Source organism: Physeter macrocephalus, unplaced genomic scaffold (genome assembly GCF_002837175.3).
Source record: "Physeter macrocephalus isolate SW-GA unplaced genomic scaffold, ASM283717v5 random_50, whole genome shotgun sequence".
Lineage (NCBI taxonomy): Eukaryota > Metazoa > Chordata > Mammalia > Artiodactyla > Physeteridae > Physeter > Physeter macrocephalus.
Window position 1 is genome coordinate 89,476 of NW_021145338.1, and position 21,310 is coordinate 110,785.

The 21,310-nt window shown below is 55.9% G+C and overlaps 2 protein-coding genes across 6 annotated transcripts; one reads left to right on the plus strand and one right to left on the minus strand.

The window, feature by feature from the left end:
• Positions 1–7,093: 7,093 nt before the first annotated feature.
• On the plus strand, positions 7,094–11,692 carry PLSCR3 (phospholipid scramblase 3). 5 transcript variants are annotated; one of them, XM_055082251.1, is made up of 7 exons: positions 7,094–7,263; positions 7,476–7,653; positions 8,263–8,305; positions 8,407–8,627; positions 8,872–9,033; positions 10,638–10,799; positions 10,994–11,692. In XM_055082251.1, the coding sequence occupies exons 5-7, from the start codon at positions 8,872–8,874 to the stop codon at positions 11,048–11,050; spliced, it is 381 nt and encodes a 126-aa protein (XP_054938226.1). In that variant the 5' UTR covers positions 7,094–7,263; positions 7,476–7,653; positions 8,263–8,305; positions 8,407–8,627; the 3' UTR covers positions 11,051–11,692. The 5 variants fall into 5 exon arrangements, with proteins under 5 accessions (XP_054938226.1, XP_028339425.1, XP_028339424.1 ...); XM_028483624.2 differs by adding an exon at positions 7,921–8,162 and having other exon boundaries at positions 7,205–7,653; XM_028483623.2 differs by lacking the exon at positions 7,094–7,263 and having other exon boundaries at positions 7,270–7,653.
• An 8-nt stretch (positions 11,693–11,700) lies between these two features.
• On the minus strand, positions 11,701–17,814 carry TNK1 (tyrosine kinase non receptor 1). Its single transcript, XM_055082250.1, is given in 12 exon segments — positions 11,701–12,430; positions 12,515–12,610; positions 12,693–12,994; positions 13,349–13,428; positions 13,680–13,835; positions 14,178–14,272; positions 15,468–15,741; positions 15,982–16,319; positions 16,321–16,542; positions 16,675–16,866; positions 16,991–17,061; positions 17,222–17,814. Coding segments are annotated over 12 exon segments (2,103 nt in total). The 5' UTR covers positions 17,385–17,814; the 3' UTR covers positions 11,701–12,316.
• Between the last annotated feature and the right edge of the window lie 3,496 nt (positions 17,815–21,310).

Here is a 21,310-nt window from a genome sequence, read left to right on the forward strand (position 1 = left end):
TAACCTCTTAAAGGAGGAAGGGTAGGGATTGTCAACCTTTGAACTCCTTCCCTTCCTAAGACCGAATCAGCGAGACTTGGGCCTGGGTGGAGAGTCAGGGTTCACTTCAGGTTAACTTGTTATGAGGTTCTTAAACTGGTGGACATTAGAGTCATAAAGAATGCTTGAAATAATGCAGATTCTTACCAAAGCCCTCTTCAGGGCCTGGCAATCTGTATTCTAATAAGCTCATCTTGTGGTTCTGATGCTCACTAGCATTAATACTAGATTTCTGTAGGGTCGTGGGTTTTCTGTTTAATTTTTTATTGGAGTATGGTTGCTTTACAATGTTGTGTTAGCCTCCACTGCACAACAAAATGAATCAGCTATACACATACAGATCTCCCCTCCCTTTTGGACTTCCCTCCCATTTAGGTTACCACGGTGCATTAGGTAGGGTTCCCTGTGCTCTACAGTATGTTCCCATCCGTTGTCTATTTTCTACATAGTATCAATAATGTATATGTGTCCATCCCAGTCTCCCAATTCCTCCCTCCCCACCCCTTTCCCCCTTGGTATCCATTCCCATCAGTTGTCTATTTTATACATAGTATCAATAATGTATATGTGTCCATCCCAGTCTCCCAATTCCTCCCACCCCACCCCTTTCCCCCTTGGTATCCGGGTAGAGGGTTTTTTGAGCAGCCACTTACTCTGGAAGTCAGGGTTAAGGCAAGGCGGGACGAGGTGTCATCAGTTACAAAATACTTTGGGGTTCAAAGCAGGGACAGAACATCATGTATTGGGGGTCAGAAAATGCTTCACAGTGCTTGAGATGATTCTTTAAAGAGCTCTTTTGTGTGGCTGAAACAGTGAACAAAGAGACAGAGGTGGGAGGGGAGGGGTATGGGGCCACCTGAGTCCTCGGTGTGGGATGAGTTTCTGACTTAGGCAGAAGAGGAGTGAGAAAAGGTGGCAAGGCAGGCTGGAGTAGCACCTACAGCAGAGAACTGGAGGGTATTTAGTGGGCAATTTTTATTAAACCAGTGCTCATCAAGTGTTGGTCACGTGTCAGACAGACACGTTACAAGGAAATTGAACCGTGCATGAGACAGACACCATGTTTCCCTCGTGGGGTTTCCCATCTGGTACTGGAAACAGACCTTAAACAACTAAACACAAATATATCACTGTGAGGTATGCTATGTGCTTGAAAGAAAAGAACAGGGGGGCTGGAACAATGGGGCTGTGGAGGGTGTGCCCCTTTAGATGGGAAGGCCTCGCAGAGGAGGTCCTGTTGAAGCTGGAACTAACCATGCGCAGAGTGGAGAGGAAGTGTGTTTTTGGCAGAAAGGATACCTGGCAAACAGGCCGAAATGGAGCAGTTTGAAATCCTTGAGGCAGGAGAGAACTGGGCGGGCTGGAGAAAGAGCAAAAGCAGCGTGGCTGACGTGTGGTGTGGTGAGGCACTCAGAATTTATTTGCAGCGCAACAGTTAAGTCATTGAAAGGTTTAAAGCGAGGGAGTGCTAGGATCTGATTCATGTGTTTAAAAGATCTGGAGAACCAATCAGAGGACAGCAAGGATGACAACAGGGAAACCAGCCAGGAGGCCACTAAAGAGGTCCAGGTGTGAGATGGTGATGGTGGCTTGGCCGAGGGTGGAAGAGGTGGTAAAAACGTTCAGTTCAGAAGGGGTGAATGAGAGGGAGATTTCTGGTTTACGCACCGGGTTGGATGGAGGTGCTGTTATTGCTTAGATGAGAAACACTGAAGGGTGGGGCAGATTAGAGGGAGGCAGATCAGGAGGTCAGTTTTGGACATGTTGCTTCTGAAATGCCTGGGAGACATCCAAGTGGAGGCACCAAGCAGGTAGTTGGGGAGCTCAGGGAGGTGTCTGAGCTCAGGAGAGAGATCTGGCCTCAGGTTTACTCTGCAACCCACTCTGGTCAGTCTTCTATCCCATCTCTTCCCCATAGATGCCCTTGGAAGGATCCCATGAATCACTATGACCTCTTGGTTGCCAGACCCAGTGGATGATTTTCAGTCTCATCTTCCTCAGCCTCTGCAGCATTTGACACAGTTGGCCACACTGTCCTCGAACACATCTGTTCCTTCTCTGGCACCACTCTCCCGGTCTTCCCTATTTCTGTGGCTCCTTTGCCGGCTTCTTGTCTATACCCAGTTTAAATCAACGGTTTCCAAATTTTAATTTAAAAAAAAGTAGAACTCTTAGGTATACATATTTTAATTTCACCTTTTAAAGTTTCTATTTCTGTGTATATTTTATAAATGTGCATATCTGTATAGGATACTGGGGGGTACATACTTAATTTTTCTGACGGTGTGCATTCAGAAAAGTGCAGGCCGTTTAGCTGAGTGAGACGATTTCTAGGTAATTTCATTTGGCTCCATAGCTTTAGTTACAATCTGCATATTTCTAAATCCAGAATTTATCTCCGACCCTAGTCCTGGCTAAGCTCCAGACCCCTGTAGCAGCTGCAGTGTAGTACAGTGTTCAGTGGAGACCTGCAGGAGTTAAGTGACGAGGAGGAAGAGTGGCATGTTCCAGACCAAGGCAAGAGCTTTGGAGGCAAGAGAGCCCTGTGCCTTCAAGACCAGAAAGAATTGCTGGTGGCTGGCTTGAAGATCAGGAGAGGGTCAGTAGTGAAAGATGAGGACAGATGGGGCCAAATGGTGGGATGTCTTGTGCTGAGAGGTTGGACACTTCTGAGGGCAATGGGGAGCCACTGAAGCATTTATATCCAGGGAGGAGGCATACACCTGAGGTGTGTTAGTAGAGGATCACAATATCTCTTCATTTTAAAGATGAGGGGAGGGACTTCCCTGGTGGTCCAGTGGCTAAGACTCTACGCTCCCAATGCTGGGGGCCCGGGTTTGATTCCTGGTCAGGGAACTAGACCCCACATGTGCAACTGAGAGTTCGCATGCCGCCGCAACTAAAGAGCCCACAGGCCACAACTAAAAAAAAAAGATCCCACATGCTGGAATGAAGGTCCCACGTGCCACAACCAAGACCCAGTGCAGCCAAATAAGTAAATTTTTTTTTTAAAAAAAGGGGGAATTCCCTGGCAGTCCAGTGGTTAGGGCTCTGCGAGTTCACTGCTGTGGGCCCAGTGGTTAGGGCTCTGCGAGTTCACTGCTGTGGGCCTAGGTTCAATCCCTGGTCGGGGAACTAAGGGACAGATGGGGCCAAATGGTGGGATGTCTTGTGCTGAGAGGTTGGACACTTCTGAGGGCAATGGGGAGCCACTGAAGCATTTATATCCAGGGAGGAGGCATACACCTGAGGTGTGTTAGTAGAGGATCACAATATCTCTTCATTTTAAAGATGAGGGGAGGGACTTCCCTGGTGGTCCAGTGGCTAAGACTCTACGCTCCCAATGCTGGGGGCCCGGGTTTGATTCCTGGTCAGGGAACTAGACCCCACATGTGCAACTGAGAGTTCGCATGCCGCCGCAACTAAAGAGCCCACAGGCCACAACTAAAAAAAAAAGATCCCACATGCTGGAATGAAGGTCCCACGTGCCACAACCAAGACCCAGTGCAGCCAAATAAGTAAATTTTTTTTTTAAAAAAAGGGGGAATTCCCTGGCAGTCCAGTGGTTAGGGCTCTGCGAGTTCACTGCTGTGGGCCTAGGTTCAATCCCTGGTCGGGGAACTAAGATCCTATGAGCCGCACGGTGCGGCCAAAATAAAATAAAATAGAGTAAAATAAGGCCTCAAGGGGACCTCCAGAGTGGCCCAGAGTGCCAGTGGCAGAGCCGACACTGGATCTCCAGGCTCCTACCTCCCAGTCCAGTGCCCTTGCTGCATTTTCATCCACCCTTCATCTCAGGCAGCATCTGGAGCACAGGGAACCTCCAGCTGGAGGAGACCCTGACATTTGGCATGGCCACCGTCCATGCAATACATCCCTAATACCTTTGCTTTGATCCTCCCTGTGACTCTTGGGAAACCAAGATAAATCAGGACCACGTGGTAACTGGTCCCTATTATTGCTGCACACTGTGTCCAGTCTTCTCAACAGTCCTGCAAGTCAGTGGAAAGTGAAGCTAAGAGAGGTGAAGCAACTTGCTCTGTATCATAGAGCCAGGACCTTGGGAAGTTGTGATTCAAACTCTTCTGTCCAGTTCCCAAAGCTGAGTTTTTTCCTTCTTGTACATACCAAAAAATTCAGATTTCAGCAGTGGAGACAGACCCTTTAAAAAATAATTTGATACAATGTGTTCAGTGTTACAAGTAGATACTGAGGTGGGCTTGTTTGCCTTAGGGGACTGGTAAGACTTTGGCACATTTGCTGGGTTTTCAGCATGCATAGTTCACCAGAAAAAGGGACAAGATTATACTGATAACAAGTCAAGAGGAGAACTGGAGTGCCTGGAGCTCAGGATGGAGTGGGCAGGCAGGAAATGACAAAGCAGTAAGAGTGAAGGGTCTCCTGGGCCAAGCCTGAGTCAACTTTGACTTCCCTTTTCCTCACATCCTATATCCAAGCCATCATCAAGTCCTGTTGGCTCAAATACGAACTGGAAACACTATTTCTCACCACCTCCATTGCTACCACTCTGGCAGCTGGTCCACGCCACCTGCAAATCTCATCTGGCTTTCTGAAGGAACTTCCCTCTGCCTTTGCCTACCTACAGCCTACTCCGGACAAAGAGCCTGAGAGAGAGACAGAGAGAAATCCTTCTAACACTGTCACCCTCAGCCTTAGCTGCAATTTAAAATCTGCTGGGGAACTCGCAAAAAGTTCTGGGCTTCCCTGGTGGCGCAGTGGTTGAGAGTCTGCCTGCCGATGCAGGGGACACGGGTTCGTGCCCCGGTCCGGGAAGATCCCACATGCCACAGAGCAGCTAGGCCCGTGAGCCATGGCCGCTGAGCCTGCACGTCCGGAGCCTGCGCTCCGCAATGGGAGAGGCCACAACAGTGAGAGGCCCACGTACCGCAAAAAAAAAAAAGAAAAAAAGTTCCTATGTCTGCACCTCACCCCAGATATTCTAATGTAATTGATATGAAGTGGGGCCCAGCTAGAGGTATTTTTACAGCACCCCAGACAATTCGAACTTGTGGCCAGGGTTGAGGACCACTGTTTCAGTATGTAAATCTCATGTCTGGGGCCTCCCTGGTGGCGCAGTGGTTGAGAATCTGCCTGCTAATGCAGGGGACATGGGTTCGAGCCCTGGTCTGGGAGGATCCCACATTCTGCGGAGCAACTAGGCCCGTGAGCCACAACTACTGAGCCTGCACGTCTGGAGCCTGTGCTCTGCAACAAGAGAGGCCGCGATAGTGAGAGGCCCGTGCACTGCTATGAAGAGTGGCCCCCACTTGCCGCAACTAGAGAAAGCCCTCGCACAGAAACGAAGACCCAACACAGCAAAAATAAATAAATTAATTAATAAACTCCTACCCCCTAAAAAAAAAAAAAAAATCTCATGTCTATTCTTTGGCCAAACCCTCCAACACTTTCCATTTCACTCAGAGTAGAAGCCAATGGTCTACAGGGCTATATATGATCTGGCCTCCTGTGACCTCTCTTTCCTCCCCCTCGTTCATTCCATTCCAGCCACACTGGCCTTTTGGTTCACTGAACAAACAAGGCACACTTCTACCTCAGGGCCTTTGCCCTTGTTCCCTCTGCCTGAAAAACTCTTCACCCAGAAGTTTGCATGGCTTAATCCTTGACCTCCTTTAGGTCTTTGCTCAGCCATCACCTTCTAGTCTGCCCCCTATAAAATCGCAACTCTTGTCCACGATTCTCTGTCCTTCTTATCCTGCTCTATTTTTCTTTATAGCACTTGTCACCGTCTGACTTCTGATGTATTTTATGTACATTGTCTGTCTCTTCCCCACTAAAATGTAAACCCCAGGAGACTGGGAATTTTTAAAAACTGCTAAATACTTCTATTATCTGTCTGACATTAAATCTCTGTTGAATAACTGAACTTCTGTATGTCTGTACGTTTTGGTGGAGGCTGGCGCGTGGTTTGGGCCAGGCAGAATCTGAGGCACTAAGGGAGGATACCAAGGGAGAGGTCCAGCATTTGGGTTTGAAGATGATGACTGAAGCTGTAGGACCAGCCCAGAGGAACATGGACATAGGGACAAAGGAGCCGCCAAACCTGCTTCTCCCCATGTGCATCTTGATGGGTGAGACCTCCATCTGCCTGGTCACCAGACAGGCACCTGAGGTCATCCTGGACTCCTCACCTCCACATCTCACTTCCCAAACAAGTTCTATATTATTGTCTAAATATCTCCAAAATCTTCCGCTTCTGTCTGTCCACACTATCACAACCATCCTCTCCCCCAGACTACTAACAACCCAGCCTGGGGGCATCTGTTGGTCTCTACCATGCAGGTTAAACGGTTTTCCTAAAACATCTGACCTTCTCCCTCTGTCTGAAAATCTTTCAGTGGGCTCCCCACTGCCCTGGGGGCCAAAGCGCAGCTCCCACAAGGCCCTCTGTGCACGTGGGCCGGACTCTCTCTGAACTCATCTCTTGCCGCTCAGCCTATAGGCCCCCAAGGCGCAGAACTTCCTCACACCTGCGGGCCTGGGCTCAGGACTCAAACAAAGCGAAAGAAGCGAGTCTTGTTGGGAGACGGCTTTCCTGCGGACCGCGCTGCCTCCTCTTGCCCCCCTGAGCCTCACCTCACGCCCACTCGTTACTGACACTGTCTGGCAGTCTATCCCCCGTGTGGCTGGGGGCTCCTGAAGGAAGTACTATAATTGCAACGGGTCTGTGTGGGTCACTGCTACGTCAGGGAGAGGAGACTGGCAAGGTAGCCCCAGGGAGGCAGAAGGGGAACCAGGAGTCAGTCCTAGAAGCCAATGGGTGAGTGTGCAGGGTGTTCCGCTGCGTCAGCGAGGCCCGAACCGCCCTCGGGAGGAGGAGCCTGGGCTCCAGCGCCGCGCAAGCGGCCCTCGTTCCCACCAAGGGGCACTGACAACTCTGCGCCCGCAGGCCTGGCGGGAGTCGCAGGGCTAGGGCTCACCCGGCTACCCTCCCAGGCAAGCTTCCTCTCTGGGCTTCTGCATCCGAGCGGAAAGGGCGGGGACGCCCGCCAAGCCGTGAAGCCGGTGGCCTGGAGTCCCCGGCGCCGCAGGAGAGCCGGCAGTCTTCCTGCGCAGGCGCTCTGCTCAGGCTGGAAGGGGCGGGGCCTGGACGGGTCGGGGGGTGGAGTCAGCTCCTGGGCCCGCCTCCGCCAGCTCCCGAGAGCAGCCTAGTGCTGGGCACCCGGGCTGTTCTAGGGGCTTCAGGTGAGCAAGGGGAACAGAGGGGTCAGGAGACCTCCCTCAAGGTGGGGCCGTCGGTCTGACCGCGGGTCCATCTGTCCTGCCGTCTGCCAACAGCCGCCTCCGCGGAGAATGGGAGAACAAAGGGAGGGGGCGGTTCTGGGGCCCCTGAGGGAATCCAGGGTCCCAGGGCCCCCGCCTTGCCCGCTGACACTTTCGGTTTCTCCCCGAGTCAGACGCGCCGCCCTAGAGACCCTGGGCCGGCGCTGGGCGCAGCTGCCGCTCTGCGTTTGCCTGTCCATCTTTGTGTCTGTCTTTGTGTCTGTCTGGCTGTCTCCGAGCTTGCCTCCACTTCTAGAACTAAGCCTCCGGGACACCGACATCCCGCGAACCCTCGCCCCTCTCCAATGGCAGGTAAGTGGGCGCAAGGCCGAGGGTCGCCGTTATCTCCCCCCCGCCACGGACTTGGGAACCCGGTGTCGGACGCATCCTCCGGGAATGTGCTCGGACTGGCTGTGTGGGGCCCCTCCCTTCCTACCGAGAAGCCGCCGCCCTGCTCCCCCGCCCCATCTTTCTCATTCTCTTCCCACCACATTTTTCCCTCAGCCTCGCGGCCCATGGGCCAAGGCGTAAAGAGATGAGGTCGGGGGCCCCTTCTAACCTACTCCTGTCCCCCCACAGGCTACTTGCCCCCCAAAGGCTACGCCCCTTCGCCCCCACCTCCCTACCCTGTGACCGCTGGGTACCCGGAGCCGACGCTGCATCCTGGGCCCGGGCCGGGGCAGGTACCAATGCCCGCCCACGTGCCTACCCCGGCGCCCGGCTTTGCTCTCTTCCCCTCCCCCGGCCCTGGGGCCCCGGGACCAGCTGCCCCCTTTTTGCCACTGCCAGGGGTGCCTTTTGGCCTCGAATTCCTGGCGCAGGTGAGTGAGAGGGAGGGAGGGAGGGAGGAGTGACAGAGAGGGGACCCAGGCGACTAGGCCGGCCAGCTGATGTCTGCGCGTTCCCCTACTCTCTTTCCAGATTGATCAGATCTTGATTCACCAGAAGGCTGAGCGGGTGGAAAGTGAGTGGAAGGAGGAGTATGTTGGGCCTCGTGACGGGGGCAGATAGTGGGCTCGTGGGCAGGCGCTGGTGGCCGAGCCTCAGTGTGTCACCCCTTGGCAGCGCTCCTGGGCTGGGAGACCTGTAACCGCTACGAACTGCGCTCGGGAGCCGGACAGCCCCTGGGTCAGGCGGCGGAGGAGAGCAACTGCTGTGCGCGGCTATGCTGTGGCGCCCGCCGGCCCCTGCGTGTACGCCTGGTGGACCCCGGGGACAGAGAGGTGCTGCGCCTGCTCCGCCCCCTCCACTGTGGCTGCAGCTGCTGTCCCTGTGGCCTCCAGGAGGTGGGCGGGGAAGGATGGGGCCAGGGAGAAACTTGGGTAGGGGGCAGGCCGATGACCGGGGCAGGACCAGGATGAGGCATGGGACGAGGCGTGCCTCCTGTGGGAGTTGGGCGCAGGTGGGATGGGAGGTCTAGTGAAGGGGATGGGAGGTCTTGTGAGGGGAGACAGGTGATAAAGCTAGACCGGTGAGCGCTTGGGCCAGGGTGCCTGGCTGGGCAGTGATCCTGTCTGCTGCCCACTCCAGATGGAAGTACAGGCTCCACCAGGCACCACCATTGGCCACGTTCTACAGACCTGGCATCCCTTCCTCCCCAAGTTCTCCATCCAAGACGCTGACCGCCAGACCGTCCTGCGAGTGGTGGGGCCCTGCTGGACCTGTGGCTGTGGCACAGACACCAACTTTGAGGTATCAGGAATCAGGGGAGATTCCTGGGACCTTCAGAAACCAAGATGATCCATGCAGCAGGAGGGCCAACAGGACGGTCAAGAGCTCATCAGCCCAAATCCACTGTGATGCCTACCACATTTCCAGTTTTCCTCTATTCAGAAACAGGATGGCCCATGGTCTTATAAAAATATGGCAAAGAGGGTTTCAACTTAAGGGCCAGTGCTGATTGTGACCTGCAGCCCTGTGTTGAGGGAGAAAAAAAATCTAAGGTCAGGCTGGATTTAGGGTGAAGGATGCTTACTGAGTGTACCATGGGCTGGGCCCACATGGCCTCTGTGTGTGAGTTTGTGAGCCTTGGAGCGAGCAACAATTTAACTTGTTAACATCCTGTGGCTTGCCCTGCCGACCTAGAAGTCCAGACGTCCACCTACCCACCCCCAGCCTGGAATCCTTCTTACCATGCATTTCAGTCACCAGCCTGGAGCCTGGAGAACACAAGTGATGACCATTTCAAAACAAGTCCTAGGAAACACCTTACTTTCTAGAAGACAGAGGCACGTGAATATCTGTGTAGATAAGGGAGGAACAATAGGTATATCCCAGTAGACTTTCCAAGGCTTCTGATGAGGTACCTTATCTTAGGTTACTTTTAAAAACTGAGTCACCTTTGTGGTTGGGGGAAGGTTCTGTGATGGGAACTGGTTGGGAAAGAGGTAACTGGGTGAACTCTGGTTGGGAATATGTAGATCGTGGGGCTCTCATCGGGCCAGTCGTCCTTTTACATAATTATGAATGGTCCACACTTGGGGCTGCACTCTTGGGACCGCAGGGCTGACTGGGAGAGGCCCTGCCCACCCTGGGACTGGTCTGCAGGAAATGCCCTAGGGCTGTAGGACCATGGGGGAAGGAGATGGGGAGGACATCGCTCTCGTTCTAGCCACTGGAGAATGAGCATAGGAAAGAGTCCAGGGAGTCACGGTGAATTACCAACCACACTGGCAGGGCCTGTTGCTGCTGGGCCCGGGGAGGCCACTTTCTGCTGTCCCCTCCCCCCACTAGATGGGCTTGGATCCACCCTGGATGAGGCTTGCATGCCATGCTAAACAGAGCCCTCCCTACCTTGCAGATGTGAGGGTGACAGGCACCCCTTTGGGCCTTCTGGCAGCCTGGTCAGCTGGTAGAGTGCAGCCAGGCATTTAGCAGCCCCCCTTGCCCGCTTGGCCAGGCTACTCTGTGCAGGGCACAAACTGCACCAACCGTGCGCGGCAGGGACTTTGGTAAGCAAAATAAACCCAGTGACTGGCCATCCCCTAAGGAGATTAGACTGTATTGTGCTTCCGTTTCTCCCAGCACTGATGTCTAGTAGTCACATGTGGCCTTTCAAGAACAACAGATCTGAGTCTGCAACCTGATTTTTGCTGTGTACTCACAGTGTGACCTCGGGTGCCTCAATTTCCCCAGATGTCACATGGAAACCCAAGGCTTTGGGAGGACTCGCTAGGTGTAGAGCCCGCACAGTTCATATACGGTGACTGTGGGAGTAAGACTGGATGCCGATGAGGTCAGGCATATCCTCCCCATGCGGGTCCTTCCTCCCTCCCTCTCTCCCTCTCTCCTGCCAGGTGAAGACTCCAGATGAATCCCGCAGTGTGGGCCGCATCAGCAAGCAGTGGGGTGGGCTGCTCCAAGAAGCCCTCACCGATGCAGATGACTTCGGCCTGCAGTTCCCACTGGACCTGGACGTGAGGGTGAAGGCTGTGCTGCTGGGAGCCACATTTCTCATTGTGAGTCGGGGCCCCCGCCCCTCCCCCCCCGCTGCCCTTTTGCTCTCACTCTGAGGCTTTGAGCACTTCTTGGTCTCCTGCTAGGAGAGGGTTAGGGACAGACTCCGTGGGGGCTTGTGGTTCCAGACCTGGGTTGTGATAGCTGAGCCAGGCTGGCCCAGCCAGATCTCCTGCTGACCGTGCCCTTCCCTCAGGACTACATGTTCTTCGAGAAGCGAGGCGGCGCTGGGCCGTCTGCCCTCACCAGTTAGAGGCCACCTCGGGGTGAGGAGACCATCATCTCAACCAGAATTCAAGATGGTCACCCGCCCTGGCCCCTCCTCAGAGGCAGCCCCTTTGCCTCCATGTGCACTGCAGGGGAGAGACAGGGCTGCCTGAGGCTGGAGGCTTGGTGCCCCAGGCCTCCCCTGCTCCCCTGGCCTGCTTCACCTGTAGCCCCTACGGAAGGGTATGTATGAGCGCCCTTCCCCTGCTACTTCCCCCTTCTGCCTCCAGCAGACCCTCAGCACACGGGCATATCGGCTTTCCAACTTTCCCTGCTTCCTCCCAACCCCCTCCGGGGCCTCTGCTCCAGATGAGGCCTTAGAATGCAGGGTTTTATGACAGGGCTGGGGTGGGGAAGGTCAAGCAGCACCAAAGACGGCAGACCCGGTCACCCTCTCCCCGCATCAGCTTGGCCAATTAGTTCAGCCTCAGACGATGGCGCTCTGAGGGGGATCCCTACCTCCCCCCCACCCCCGATAGCTATAGGGCCAGGGCCCCAATGCCGACTTCCTCTCCCTCAGCTGGTGCTTGCTGCAACTTCCTGTGCCTTATCACACCCCTTCCTGCCCCTTCCTTAGGAAGGAGGCTGCATCTTTGTATGTTATATTCATATAAACTTTGTAACTTTTTGGACATTGGAAGATGTATGTAATGGGAGAGGGCAGGAGAAAGAGTTGGGTGTGGGGAGAAACAAAGGGAAATATGACAGCTTGGATGGGCGGGGGCTGGCCCATCTCATAATCCATGCTGCCAGGATCAAGTGTCCTCGAGTCTAAGGGAGCCACTTTCATCACCCATGATGGCCCCAGACCAAGCCGAGGCAGTTTGGTCCATATGCCCCAAGTCAGGACGGCTGCTCCGGTCCACAGAGCCCAGTGTGGTAGCTGATGGCAGTTCAGGATGGCTGTGCCCGTGGCCCAGAATGGCCTCTTGCTCATTTTCTGTAGCGAGAGAAGCTTCCCATGGGTGTGATGTGTCGCAGCTCTGTTCCTCCAAGTCCTCCTTTGTTGGGAATGTGGTGGGCAAAGTGCACTAGATCCTCCTATGGCCAAGGGAGCTCACGCCCTCCGAGACCAACGGGCAGGGTGAGGAGACACTCACCAGTGCCCGATCCTGGGCTCCTCCGGTACCTGCCCATGGCAGGCTCTCCCCAGGTGGGAACACACCCTGGACAGGACCTTGTTCCGGTTCTGCTTGGTCCCACGTGACCAGGCCCTTGGTCCATCTGGTGTCTGTGCCCAAAGGAGCAGAGCTCAGGGCCGGGCCAGGACGTAGCGACTGGCGGCCGAGAGGTCCCACTGGTAACGCTCCAGGATGCGCCGGCAGTCCGCTCTGGACCAGCTGCTGAGGTAGAAGAGCTGGTCCACCTGTGGGGACGAGAGGAAGGGCAGCTGGCGGCCAGAGGGCCAGGCTGGGAGGGGCAGGGACCCGAGAGAAGGGTGTGGCTGTACCTTGAGGTTCCGGATGGCAGAAACCACGTCACCCCCGGTGGCTCTTAGAGCCTCCTGGCACTCCTGGTGGGTGACTCCGTGCACGCTCAGCTCCACCTGCAGGGGACAAAGCCTCACTTAGGCCCTTTGCCAGCCCGTAGCCCCTTTTGGACACCAGGACACTTGAGGGAGCCCTCACCTCCATAATCCTCCTCTGCAACTCGGGGTCAGGCAAGGGTCCCCCGGAGGGGACGGTGGCTTTGCTGGCTCCAGGTGCTCCCACAGGTTGACTGTGTAGGGGTTCTCTTTTGGGCCAGGGAGGCCGCTCCCTGGGAGGCTGGCTGGGCTGGGAAGAGGAGCTGGTGGCTACGGGGGAGCGGGGGGGCACGCCTAGGGGTCCCTGGGGCACAGTTCTGGCATGTCGAAGTTCGGGGGAGCTCGACCCACCTCCTGTGGGGCGGGGGCCCAGGGACAGAACCGACTCCAGACTCTTGGAAATGCCTACACATTTGAGAAAAAACAACTTCAGAGAGAGCCCAGCTGCCTTCTTCCCATTCTCTGGCTATCTGTGCTGTCCTCGGGGTGGTCCTCGTTTCGGGGGGACAAGAAACCAGGTGTGCAGGATGGACGCCCAGGCCGAAGCAGCTGAGGGTCCAAAGAACTGCCAGGGGCTGCAGTGGGGAGACGCTATCTAAAGTACAGCCAGGATGTCAGCAGGCAGAATGGGGGCCGGGAAGTCACAGGTGGGGAAATCATATCTGCAAAGGCAGGGCTTCAGAGCAGGGGGCATCGCCGGAGGCTTATCCTTGACGTCCTCGGAGACCCTGGAAGCCCTGTCCCCACCGCCATGCCCACCTTTCATCCTCTGCAGGGCCACATTCCTTCTCTGGCCCCGAGCTGGAGGTGGATCCCGAAGCTTTACCTTCACTCTGTCCCTGTTGGAGAGTGTTCCAGTTCATGCTCCACACCCCCCAGCCCTACCCCATATAGCAGTGCCCTCTCACAAAGAATCTCTGGGGCTTCCAGGCAGGCCGAGACCCAGAGTGGAAGCTCCAGCGGGAAGGCAAGTCTAGCCTCCCCTCCAGCTTTACCCCACCCCCCTCCCCAGGCTCCCCTTCCAGAGAAGTTGCTGGACTTGGTTGGTTCCCCCAGTCCAGCTCTGCCCCCCACTCTTTCAGGTCCTCACCCATCTATGTTTCCCTGGTGTCGCTCTCCCCGGGCAGGGGAGCCTCTGAGGACTGGACGGGTGGCTGGTGAGACTACCAGCGTCACTGCCGAGGCTGGGAAGTTGCCCACTTTGAATGTACGACCATTCTGGCCCTTCCAGGTTGTGGAGTCGGGGCTGTGGGAAGAGGCGCTGGTGAAGGGGATGGGAGCCAGGGGAGACTGAGGGCTGGGCTCCAGCCCACATTCAGCTCACAAGCTGTGTGCCATGGAGCTGCATCTGCCCGGAGAAAGGGAAGCTTTTTTTCTCTCTAAAACAAAAGGGCTCTATGGGCCAGTGGTGGCTCCAGCAGGGAGGCCAGGACTGTGGTGGAGCTCTCAGGGCCCAGTGGGGAGAGGAGGAGATGAGGCAGAGGACTGGGGTTCAAGCAGCTGGGGAGAAGCTGAGCTGGGACCAGGGCCAGGAGGGTGGGGAGGGAGTCCTGCCCCTGGGGATGGGTGGGAGGCACGAGGCCCTCACCTGCCCTCGATGATAGTGATGGGGTCACCAGGCTCCATCCTCAGGACACCGGGCTCTGTGACATCCCTCACACAACGTCCCTCAGGAGGCCAGGCCTACAGAGGCAGGAGGAGAGGGTGGCTGGGCTTGTGGCCTGAGTCAGAAGGGTAATATCACGGGAGCGGAGTGGAGACTGTTCGTGCACCCACCAAGCAAACCCATACCAGGTATGTCCTCTGTCCCGGCCCCAGGGTGGGACTGTCCCTGTCCCTCAGTTGTAAGCCAGTAGAGGAGGCAGACCTGGATCCCATGCCAAGCTGGGCACAGCACAGGGGTCAGGGGGCAACAAAGGGGGACCCTGCCTCTACCTAGGGGACCAAGGGGAGGGTCACCCCGCACACTGCTTTTACTCCACACCCAGGTCCATCAGATCAGCCTCCCAAGCACCTCTGGGAATTTTCCACTTCTCCATAGCACCACTGCCTCGACCCTCATCCAGACTTCTTCATCTTACTTCTGTTTCACAACCATTGTGGCCTACTGGTTTTTCTACCTTCAGTACCATGCTTCTAATCCATTCTTGCACCAAACCAGAGTGACATAACCTGTAAATGTGGCTTATAACTCCCCTGCTCACAACCCTTCCACGGCCCCCAGGTGCCCTCAGAGTTAAGGACTAAACTCCTTTAATAGTAGAGTATATAGTGATTTCGGGCACAGCTCTGAAGTCATATTGACTGATTCAAATCTCCAGTCCTCCACTTCCTGTGTGACTTTTGGCAAATCACTTAAACTGTCGGTGCCTTAACTGCCCCCTCTCTAAAATCGAGCTGGGTTGTTGTGAGGATTAAATGAGTGAACGCGTATAAGGATACACGTAAGGCGCTGAGTACAGTATCTTACGCAGGTCGAGTGCTCTCGGTGTTAGCGCAGGTTATTTTCCGTGTCTCACAAGCCCCTCCTTGGTGCACCCCTAAGATGCCTCGGCCACCTTAGTCACCGTACTTCCCCCTCCCACGCTGAACCCTCCCTCTGCCTGTGAGACACCTACCACATCCTACTGCTCTGGGCTCTGGGCCTCCCTCTCTCTGCCCCAGCCCCTGCCCTTCATTCAGCCTGCATCCACTAGACCGCAGCTGTCTCCCTGGGGCTCTGAGCACCCTGAAGGCGGGGACTGGATCTGCTTTGTTCAGAGCCAGGTCCCAGACCCCAGCCCGGGAGCCGGTATACGTTAGTGCTGTGCATGGAACCCTGGGAGAGGGAACGGAGGGAAAAGAGACTGAGTGTTTCTGGGGAGGCAGGAGTTCCCACCTCTTGGAGCAGCCCTTCTAGGTAGGAAAAGGTGGGCCGGTCAGCAGGGTGGGGGGCCCAGCAGCGCAAGGCGAGGGCGTAGAGGGCCCTGGAGCAGAGCGGAGGCCTACGCAGGCGGGCTCGGTCCTTCTCCAGCCGCTGCAGGATGAGGTATGGCGGGACCCCGGCCCAGGGCTCCTCGCCCCTGGAGAACATCTCCCACAGCGTCACCCCAAACATCCACACGTCCGACGCAGAAGAGAAGGCCCCGTGGCGCAGGCTCTCCGGCGCACACCTGCGGAAGCGGAGCTGAAGGGGGCTGGACGTGTGCCGGGAGTGTGCCCCGGACCGCCCACCCGCCACTGGGCACGCCCCTTTAGTGCGCCCGCCGCCGTGGTGCTCAGAAGTCCTCCTTTCCTGGCCCTTCCAGGCCCGACGACGACGCCTCCAGTCCACGCCTCCCTCAGAGGACCAGCCCCTTCGCACCCCCTCAGCTCCTGCCCTTCAGATCCCTCCCCTCCGCCCGGCCCCTCACCAGGCGAAGGGGATGCGGCGGGGTCCGCCCATGACGTAGTGGCCCCGGGCGTCGCCCAGAGATCGCACCAGCCCGAAGTCAGCCACCTTGATTGTGCGCGGTGAAGCCAGCAGCAAGTTACGCGTAGCGAGGTCCCGGTGCACCAGCCCGCGGGCCCCCAGGTACGCCATGGCCCCCGCCACCTGCCGCAGGAAGAGGCAGAGCAAGGCCACGGGCAGCGGGGGCGTGGGGGCCGGGGCGGTCAGGCGTGCGTGCAGGGAGCCCAGGGGCGCCAGTTCCATCACCTGCGGGAGCACAGCCGTGCCAGAGGTGGTCCGGCCCCACGAGACCCTGGCGCTCGCTCACCCTCCTGTCGCACATCGGCCCCCGGGGCTGTCCCGGGAGCCGGCGTCTGGGTCTGCTCACCATCTGCAGAGGCTGGCCCAGTACGAGGCCGTGCAGACGCAGCACGTGTGGGTGTTCCAAGTTCATCATGATGGATACCTCTCGCAGGAAGTCCCCTAGCTCAGTGCCCTCGGGGCCCTCGGGACCCACCCGGAGGGACTTGACAGCCACTGGGACCTGGGGGTGGGGGGAAGCACCATCAGGCAACGTAGGGAACAGTTAAGCCAAGGCCAGGGCAGAGAGGCCCACAGAACAGAGGGAGAAGCTGGCCCAGGTACCCAGAATGAAGTAGGCTCCCTGGACACTCACAGCCTTGCCACCGGGCAGTGTCCACAGCCCTCGGTGCACCACACCAAAGCAGCCGGAGCCCAGAAGCTCCCCTCTGCACACAGCCCGGTCTGGGATCAGACACTTGAGTCCCCCATCTGGCTCAGGGAGGGATGGAAGGCTGTCTGAGGGTGGGGTGGTCTCCTTTTGCCCTGGGGCAAAGCCCCCAAGGATCTGAAACAGTGGTGGAAATCATGTGTGTGGAACCCTGCATACGTCCTTCTCTGCCACTCAGCCCACCCCCTGCCGGGGCCTGAGCTGGCCCTTTAAGCCTCTCACCGCCACCCCAGACACACACCTTGCAGACCCAGTTCTTAGACTTGAGCCCCGAACGGTGCCTCTTCAGAGCTTCAGCCAGTCTACGCTGGGCTGGGGGAGGCCAGAATCAGAGGGATGGGGTAATGGGGGAGGCGGGGAGCAGGATGCAAGGGATTTACAGGCAAGAAGGGGGCTGGTGGGTGTGGGGGGAGAGTAGCAACTAACAGGCTGGGGAAGGAGACAGCAGGGCCTTGGGGCAGGGGACCCTCACCAGGCCGGCCCATGCCAACGCCGTCCAGATCCTCAGGTCTTACAAAGTCGAAGTGCTCTGGCCGAGTAACATTAAGCTCCTCAAGGAGGGGTCGGTAAAACTGGGCCAGCTGGATGTCCTGGAGCAGCCGAAGCAGCCACAGGGAGCCCGCCTCGGGGAGCATGTCTGGAGGAGGAACCCCTGTGGTGCCCCGTCCCCCAGACACATGGCCCAGGGTGGGCACCTGAGACACTCAGGAACCAGAGACGTGGTTGCCTGCTCCACCCTCAACCCCTCAGAAATACTCAGGTACAGAGGGAGGGACAGCAGAACCAACCAGGATTCCTGCCCCTCCCCCACACACACCCCAGGAAGAATGTTCTCCTCACACCTAAGATTGCAGCACTGCACAGACTTCAGGTGTGTGGCCCTGCTCACTTTGAGCTATTATGGCACAGTGCCCATACCCCTAGGCCACCCAGATTCACCGCCTTTTAGACCTGAGGTGCACCCTTGTACACACCCACTCAGGTACACCTGAGACATTCTGACACACCACATACACTCCAGAGATGCCCAGATACACTAACCACACCATACCTGAGATACGCAGGTACAACACACACACACACACACACACACACACACACACACACACACACAAATCAGGGTGTCCTCTATCTTTCTCTCCTAGAAAGAAATGAAATAAAGACCACCTGTGAGATACGCAGGTAACACACACACACACACACACACACACACACACACACACACACACACCCCTATAGATATGATGCAAAAGACACCTGAGACACCCAGATGCATGTCCTCTCAAAGCTGAGGCATTCCAGTATACGCTGCCGTAGAACACCAGGCTTCCTGCCAGGTACCCCTCACACACACCTACTTGAGACATGTTGAGTTCACTGCCTCCAAGATACACCGCCCCTCATGTCTGAGACACCCAGGTCCACACAAACACACACAACGCACAAGACATCAAGCCACGGTGTCCATACATACCTACGTTATGTGGGCAGACTGCCTCCTCTGCCCAGAGACGCCCAGGGTCATTGCCTCTTCTACACCCGAGGCAGCAACATTTGAAATCAAATCGGGCATTTGTGATGGACGGTTAAGCTCAGGTACTGCTCAGAGCCACCCAGTCTGCCGAGTGCACAGTCCCTTCCACACCCACCTGACCTCAGCTCTAGGTACAGAGCCTGGCCGGCACACCTGAGTCACTCACTCTAACCTAGCTCCAGGGCAACTCCACCAATCTTTACTAAATAAGGCTCTAGGTGCTCTGGGTGCCGGCTGCCTGCACACACACCTGGCCCCCTCCCTCCCCCTACTTAGTTAAGCCCGGAAGAAGCAGAGGACCCCAGGCGGGGTCCAGATGGACACTCGGAGGTGGCGAGGAATCAGGCACGAGCAGGGGCGGGGAAGGCGAAAGCCCAGGACGCTGGGAGACCAGCACCGGTAGCCAGGTGAGAAGGGGAAAGCACGAGATGGGGGACAGGAGGAGACGCGCCCGCGGAAGGTAAGGACTGGGGAGGGGAGGCTCAGCACCCGCGGACGCGCTCCCAAGCGACCGCCGTCCCGCCAGCCCGCTCGCCGGAGCCCCTGCCTCTGCGGACCCTCACCTGGCGAAGGCGGAAGCGGCGGCCCGGGAGCCTCCCAGGCTGCCGGGACTAAATCCCGGGGAGGGCGGGACGGAGGCCGCGGGGGGCGGGGCCTGACGGCTTGGCCCGGGTCCTCGGGTGGACTAGGTGAGGGCGTCCGGCGGCCGGTCCTCTGCCAGGCCAGATCCTGAGAAGCCTCCCTTCCCCTGTCCTTTGCTCGCCTCCTTCCCACCCTCTCTCCACCTTCCCACCCCCTTTCCAGACTTCTCCAAAGAACTTCTCACCCCTCCCTGGACTTCCTCCTCGGTATCCCGTCCCCGTCTACCCTACCTCCTCTTACCAAATCCTCCACCTCTCTCAAGCAGAGCCCCACCCCTTAAATGAATACGCACCTAGTAGAGATATCCCGCCCAGGCCCCGGGAATATAAGGCTAAACAGGACAGAGTCGCAGCCCCCTAGTAGGGGAGAGGGCTTCCTGGCACTCTGATGGAGGAAGCCGGTCTGGTGCAGCGGGCTTGGGAAGGGCGCCTCGGCGGAGGTGGTGATGGTGGTGCACGAAGTCAGCTCCCAGCCCGGACAGAGTCTTAAGACTGAAGCCATTGGCCTTTTCCCAGCTCTGAATGTCCTTTTCCCAGTCTAATGTGCTGCCCCTGAAAAGGACCATTTGGGGAGCTCCCCAGGGTGGAATCTGTGGGGATTCTTGTGTGGGGGGCTGGGGGGTGGAGACAGCTTCTGAGTGGCTCCTCAGCCCCATCCCAGCTTGGTTCCTGGTCTTGGTGATCAAGGGCAGCACTCCATGCCTCAGGGCATGCATTCCCATCACTGGCACTTCCTGGCCTCATTCTGCCATAAGCCCCTCCCCCCACGTCACCTCTGCTGACCCCAGGGCCCTGTATGGTGCTACTTGGCCTTTGGGGCAGGGACACAGTCTGGCTCAAAGAAGGCTCTGAGGAGGAGGATGCTCTCTCCTTTTCCCTCAGGGGTCTCAGGGAGGAAGCCACCAGCCTTAGGACATCTGGCCTGTCTCCTTCTGTCTCAAGGAAGGATGTGTAAGCATAGCAGCTGCTGTCCCCAGAGTCCCTTGGGGGGAAAAGCCCACCTCATCTTGGTAAACACATGGGAAAACCCAGCCTTAATGGGGAAAAAAATCATAGTTCACAGTTCTACTTCTGTGCTTTTCTTGCTAATTCTCTTGCCCTCCAACCAGGCCAGATGACAGACGTGATTGTTCTCTCCACCTCTGTCACCTCTGATACACTGTGGGCTAGCTCCACACAGTGGGGGCTGCATCTGTCTTGTTCCTCCTAAGGTACCTGGGACAGTGTAGGCATATAATAGGTGCAATGCATATTGGTTACGAAGAAGTCTGCTCAAACTAATCGTTATTCCTTTGTAGGTGATCTCTCTTTTCTCCCTGCTTTTAAGATATCATTGGTGTTTCATAGTTATATTACAAAGAGTCTAAGTATGGATCCCTTTCTGTTTATTCTATTTCCTTTGTTTATGAATTCATATCTTTCACCAGTTTTGGAAAATTATCAGCCAGTATCCCTCCAGATATTCTTTTTCCTCCTTTCCTTGTGTTCTCTCCTTTGAGGACTCTGATTAGAAGTATGCTAGGCCTTTTCACTGTCCTCCAAGTCTTTTTTTTTTCTTTTTTTGTCCTTCAAATCTTTTAACCCCTCTTCCGTATTTTCCATTCTTTGTGTCTCTGTAATGCAATCCAGGTCTTCTCTTCAACTGTCTTCCAGTTCACCAATTCTCTCTTTGATTATGTCTGATGTGCTGTTTAATCCGTACAAAGAGGGGTTTTTGTTAGTTATAGTTATATAAACATTACTAAACTTTCTATACCGACAGTACTTTACTGAGGTATAACATATTCAGTAATATGCACAGATTTAACTGTATGGTTCAATGCATTTCAACAAATATACATATCCATTAATGCAGAGAAAGACCCAAAACATTTCTTTTTTTCTTTTTTTTGGTAAATATTTATTTATTTACTTATTTGGCTGCACTGGGTCTTAGTTGCAGCACGCAGGATCTTCGTTGCAGCACGCAGGATCTTTTATTTAGTTGCGGCATGTGGGCTTTTTTAGTTGCAGCGTGCAAACTCTTAGTTGTGGCGTGTGGGATTTACTTCCCTGAAGAGGGATCGAACCCAAGCCCCCTGCATTGGGAGCGGGGAGTCTTAACCACTGGACCACCAGGGAAGTCCCCAGAACATTTCTGTGATCCCAGGAAGTAGCCTTATGTCCATTTTCAATCAATGCCATTCCCCAGAGGCAATTGCTATTCTTCTTCTTTTTTTCTCTTTTTTTTAATTTGGCCATGCAGCGCAGGCTTGCAGGATCTTAGTTCCCCTGACCACGGATTGAACCCGCGCCCTTGGCAGTGAAAGCGCTGAGTCCTAACCACTGGAATGTCAGGGAATTCCCAATGCCAACTATTTTTAAACTCTTGTCTTTAAAAAACCAC